Raw genomic sequence first — 5,060 nt, forward strand, 5'->3', positions numbered from 1 at the left:
ACCAGGAAGGCCTCTCTGGAGGAAATGTCAGCTGAGTTGACCCCCCTTGTGGAAAGTCTACAAAGCCGAGAGTCAGTATTTGTCCATTTGTCCACTCATACCACCAAAAAAGAAAGAAGAAGTAATGCCAAGTATCAGGTGCAAGGAGATACTTTATTGTTTTGGGGGTCTCTGGAGGCCTGTAGGCTGGACTGGCCAAGGATCACTGGCATCCCCCGGAACAGGGCGGGGCACCATGGCTCTGTTTGTGGTAGTCAGTGGCTATGTCTCCCACTACAGACGGAAACTCAGAAAAGTCAATCTTCTTATCCTTATTCTTGCCTTTTTCATCAAAGACATTGCATAAGTAATTTTTGCCCCTTCTTTCCTGTGGGGTTAAAAAACATACAAACAAACGTAAAAATATTATCCAGGGGGAAGAGGAGAATAGAGACAGATGAAGAGACAACACCTAGGGCCGAAACAAAGGTGTGGTGGCCAGGTGAGTCTATGGGGATGGAGAGCTGGGGTCAAGCAGTCAAGCCCTCACTTGTCACTGATGATTTCTGGCCAAAAATGGCAACTTGCATGGGCAGTACACTGTTAAATGACAAGTGGACTCAGGCTCCTCCACCACCTTAACTTCAGATACACTGTCCTCATTCTTCCCCCAGTGGACCAATACAGCTGAGCCAGTTACTCTCCTCATTCTCTAATGCTCTTCACACTTAAATTCTTTCCCATCAAAACCTATCAGTTCAGCCCCATTTATTCTGTTTCTTAGTCTCAATCTGTGCTACTGATTCCTTCTCACACTTAAATGAAATTAGGGCTATGAATGCACTTTGCCCGTGTAAAAGATGGTGGCCCTGTCTGTAGGGTGCATGATTCTCACTATGTTAACCTCTGATTCCACGGGCAGTGGTAGTACTGTGGTAGAATTCCCACAGTGGTAGAATTTCCACCTTCCAAACAGGAGACCCGAATTCAATTGCCCACCAATATACCTTGGTGCACAGCCACCACTCACCTTGGAGTGAAGGCTTTCATGTTCCTATGATGCTGAAAAGCAGCTAACAATAACCCCTTCTCCCAGGAAAATGTGAAGAGGTGTCTTTAGGATTCAACCGTTTACCCCAAGGCAACCAGACCCTTGGGGGAACTCTCAGTGACCAGTACAAGGGCAGATGCTTTAGTCTGTTCACTGACTTTAAAAATCATAACACTTTCTTGAGTCTCTAATATACCCACCACATTTTCTCATTTTCAAATAAATCATTTCATTTCAACAACACCACCTCAGGAAATTAAGTTCTATTATCTCCTTTTGTAGATGAGAAAACTAAGGATCAGACTGTGGGTGATTTGTCCAGGGTCATGCAGCAAGGAGCAGCAGGGGAAGGACAGTTGCCCAGGAGGAAAAAGAGCATGACTCTTTGTCCTGAGCTCCTAAAATCTTCCATTCTGCCTCTACATGGGACTGGCCCTGCCTCAGACCTGGAGGTAAAATGAGGAGAGAAAGGAGGTGTGGAGAGTGAATCAAGGAAGGGCCAGATTCCAGATCAGCCAATCACAGACAGTGCATCCACTTCAAAGCGGAGTCCTCAGACATGCCGAAGCCCATGGACTCCATCCACCCACCCCGTCTCCTCCCTACACACACATACACAGCATCTTCTTGCCCCAGACAAGCCAGACCCCTACTCACACAGTCTTTGAGGAAGTTGGGGAAGTTCTCCCTCAGCAGCTTCAACAAGTTTTCCCTATTGATCTTATCATACCCAGTGTATTGATGAAATAGTTTGATCAAGTTCAGTACCAAATTCTCAGATGGAGTGTGGCATATCTTCACTTTCTCAGCTGCAATGCTGCTCATCTTGCCTTTTATTCCAAGACAAGAGTCTACGGACAAGAAATCAAAAAGAATGAACTGGGTGGAAGAGAGTTTGAAGGACAAGGCTAAGCAGTGAGTGAGGGCTGAGGTAAAACAGAAAAAGAGGAACTTGTCTTTCTCAAATGGTGAGGAAAATTGGTCTCAGGGAGGGGAGAGTGGAACTGAGTCTTGGGTCCTGACACCATTCCTATCGGAGTCTGAGAGGAGAGGGTGGGAAACAGTGGAGATCAAGGCTGCGTTAGTGAGGGGCAAGGGCTGACCTGCAGGGGATGGGTATACGATGTCTTCTGGCTCACCCAGTTGGGAGCAAGATAACAAAGAAAAGCATCAAATCCCAAGGCAAGACATTCTCATCAAGCATAGCCTTTGGTCTACCCCATTCTTCCCACTTCCACCTAGGAAATTACAAAGCACCACCAGCCTGAGCAATCAGCTAGAGAATCCTGGGATTCTGGCTATCCAACACAGTGGTAGAATTCCCACCTTCCCAACAGGAGGCCCAAGTTTAATTCCCCAAAAATGCACCTCGGTACACAGCCACCACCAATTCTGACCTCTCCACCCTCCAAAACCTTCCCAGAGTTATTTTGGAAGACCTTGTGCCAAAAGAGTACACTGAAACCAGGGAGTAAAGAAAACCAAGAGCTACAGAAGGAAGATATTTTTTACCTGACAGTTCTCAGAAAAGCACCTATACTGAGCCAAGAGGAATAATAAGATCATCTAGCCAAGCCAGCCCCCCACTGAGACTGGAGGAGAAGAAGGGATATAGGATTTGCCAGGACAAGCAAAAGGTCCCACTCTATTAGTTGCACAAACCACCCATACTGACTTCCAGGCCAGGTTAGTATTCCCCCACAGCTGCAGGCACCATACCAGGTGGGCACCAGGCATGACTCCTAGGAAAGGACAGAGACAGGTGCAGACTTACTGGAGCTGAGGGTGATCACGGAGGAGGAAATTAGTGAGATTGTACGTCTGGGCACAAAGTAGGCCCTTTATGTAGCTCAGCCTGGGATCTCCCAGAGGCTGGGTGCCCTGTGGCAGTGTTCATTAGTTTCCCCAAACATTGCGCCACTTTGGGTGGGGAGACACACCGAAGAAGCTATACTCAAAACTTCCTTCTACATATGCTGGGTCTCCAGTATCTATCACTATCAGGCCACATCACCACAATTCTGCCCAGACCAGGCTCCTGGCCAGTGGGAGGAGGCCCATGCAAGAGAGGTGTGGACAGAGTTGAATACATTGCCATATCTCAAGAATGATGGAATCTAGGGATCTGGGAGGGAAGAACCACCTGTTTCTTCATTCAGTCATTCCACAACATTCTATCAATGGTTAGTAACACCTGCCTCCTTTTCCAAGTACTGTAAAGAGCCAGGAAGTGGGTTACTGTTTTATGTACATCACCTCAGAGTCCCATGAGAGCCCTGTGAGTTCACATAAGGCTCTCTACCACTGTGAGGTAGGTATTTTCCCTTCTTACAGATGAGCAAATTGGGACCGAGGCTGGGTTTCTCAAGCTTACTCAGATAGAATATGACTAAGTGAGGATTCAAACCCAGATCCCTCAGACTTCAAAGCCCTCTCCTAATCATACTGACCTCTTGCTGAGCCTCTGATTCTGTTACCATCTGGGCTGGGCAAGGGGTCACATCATTGCCTTCCCTGCAGGAGCCCAGACTCCAGAACAGGTGACCCCGCACAGAATAATCCCACAGGTACCTCCATCCAGGAAAATGTGGGCTTCAGGGCAACGACAGCAGTGAGTGGGGCCTCTGTGATTCACAAAGCCTTGGTTGTCACACTGTTCAGGCTATGAGTCCCTCTGTGAGAGCTGTCTGTGGCCACCATTCCCTAGGAACAATACCTTTTCCATCAGGGAAGATCACTATGTTTTAAGAAACACCTTCACTGACATAGTATTGCCAGATCTTCACAGAAATCCCCAGAGGGAGACTGCGATTACTAACAGAGGAAGGACTGACACTCAGCCAGAGATGATGCTCAGTGAGACACTTCAGTATCATCTCACCACACAGCCATGTGGGGACCCCAGGGGTATACCAGGAGCCATTGTCGAGATCTAAATTCAGCTCTGTTGTCAGTACGGTAATCACTCTCTCAATTTCTCCTATTTGGAGACTGAAAGTGGAAAATCACAACTGAGATTTTTTGCATCCAGGGCCCAGATATGATTAGGTTGAGAATCTCCAGAGAGATTTGGAAGGTGCAGCCGAGGCAGCTGCAAAGCCAGCTCCAACACAGGTAAGTGTTCACAGAAGCTGTACCCTCAGTGACACTGTCCAGTCATCTGCTTTGTGGCCATGGGAGCTATGGTGGTGCCATGGTGGTAGCCATCCTCGAACCAGTTCTCTAAATTCTGGGTCTCAGCCGAAAAGGTGCACCTTGCCAGCAACAGTTCTGCAGTGGCTCTCTAACTTCCTCTCCTCCAGCCCTCCAAAGAGTTATAAGCCCTTGACACCCTTGGTTAATTGTCTTTCTGCTGAAAATATAGGGAGTGAATCCTCAGGCACAAGAAGAAAGCAAATAATAAAAATTAGAGAAGAATGAAACGAATTACAGAACAGAAAAACCATTGAAAGAATTATCAAGACAAAAAGCTGCTTCTTTGAAAAAAATTAACAAAACTGTTAACCATTGGCCAGACTGAAAAAAGAAAAACAAGAGATGAAGCAAATACCCCAAATAAGAAATGAGATGGGTGATATCACAGCAGACCTAACTGAAATTAAAAGAATCATATCAGATTACTATGAAAAATTGTACTCAAACAAATTTGAAAACCAGGAAGAAATGGATGAATTCCTAGAAACACACTACCTACCTAAACTAACACGAACAGCGTTAGAACAAGTAAATACACCCATAGCAAAATAAGAAATTGAAAAGGAAATCAAATAACTGCCAACAGAAAAAGCCCTGGCCCTGAGGGCCTCACTGCAGAGTTCTACCAAACATTCAGAGAAGAATTAACACCACTACTACTAAAGGTATTTCAGAGCATAGAAAAGGATGGAATGCTGCCAAACTCCTTCTAGGAGGCCAGCATATCCCTGATACCAAAACAAGGTAAGGACCACAAAAAAAAGAAAATTACAGACCTATATCCCTCATGAACTTACATACAAAAATCCTCAACAAAATTCTAGCCAATAGAATT

At 45.9% G+C, this 5,060-nt stretch overlaps 1 protein-coding gene across 1 annotated transcript; it reads right to left on the minus strand.

Annotated features, from left to right (window-relative positions):
* Nucleotides 1-202: 202 nt before the first annotated feature.
* On the minus strand, nt 203-1,855 carry LOC135230561 (protein S100-A7-like). Its single transcript, XM_064279995.1, has 2 exons — nt 1,688-1,855; nt 203-367 (listed from the first exon to the last, which is right to left on the minus strand). Exons 1-2 carry the CDS (start codon nt 1,853-1,855, stop codon nt 203-205), a joined length of 333 nt encoding a protein of 110 aa, XP_064136065.1.
* Nucleotides 1,856-5,060: the final 3,205 nt, after the last annotated feature.

This window comes from Loxodonta africana, chromosome 3 (genome assembly GCF_030014295.1).
Source record: "Loxodonta africana isolate mLoxAfr1 chromosome 3, mLoxAfr1.hap2, whole genome shotgun sequence".
NCBI classification, from domain to species: domain Eukaryota; kingdom Metazoa; phylum Chordata; class Mammalia; order Proboscidea; family Elephantidae; genus Loxodonta; species Loxodonta africana.

Coding starts and splice junctions, on each gene's coding strand:
- LOC135230561 (XM_064279995.1), bottom strand. CDS start 1,855: ATGAGCAGCATTGCAGCTGAGAAAGTGAAGATATGCCACACTCCATCT. Junction 368..1,687: donor CCAACTTCCTCAAAGACTGT/GTGAGTAGGGGT, acceptor TTAACCCCACAG/GAAAGAAGGGGCAAAAATTA.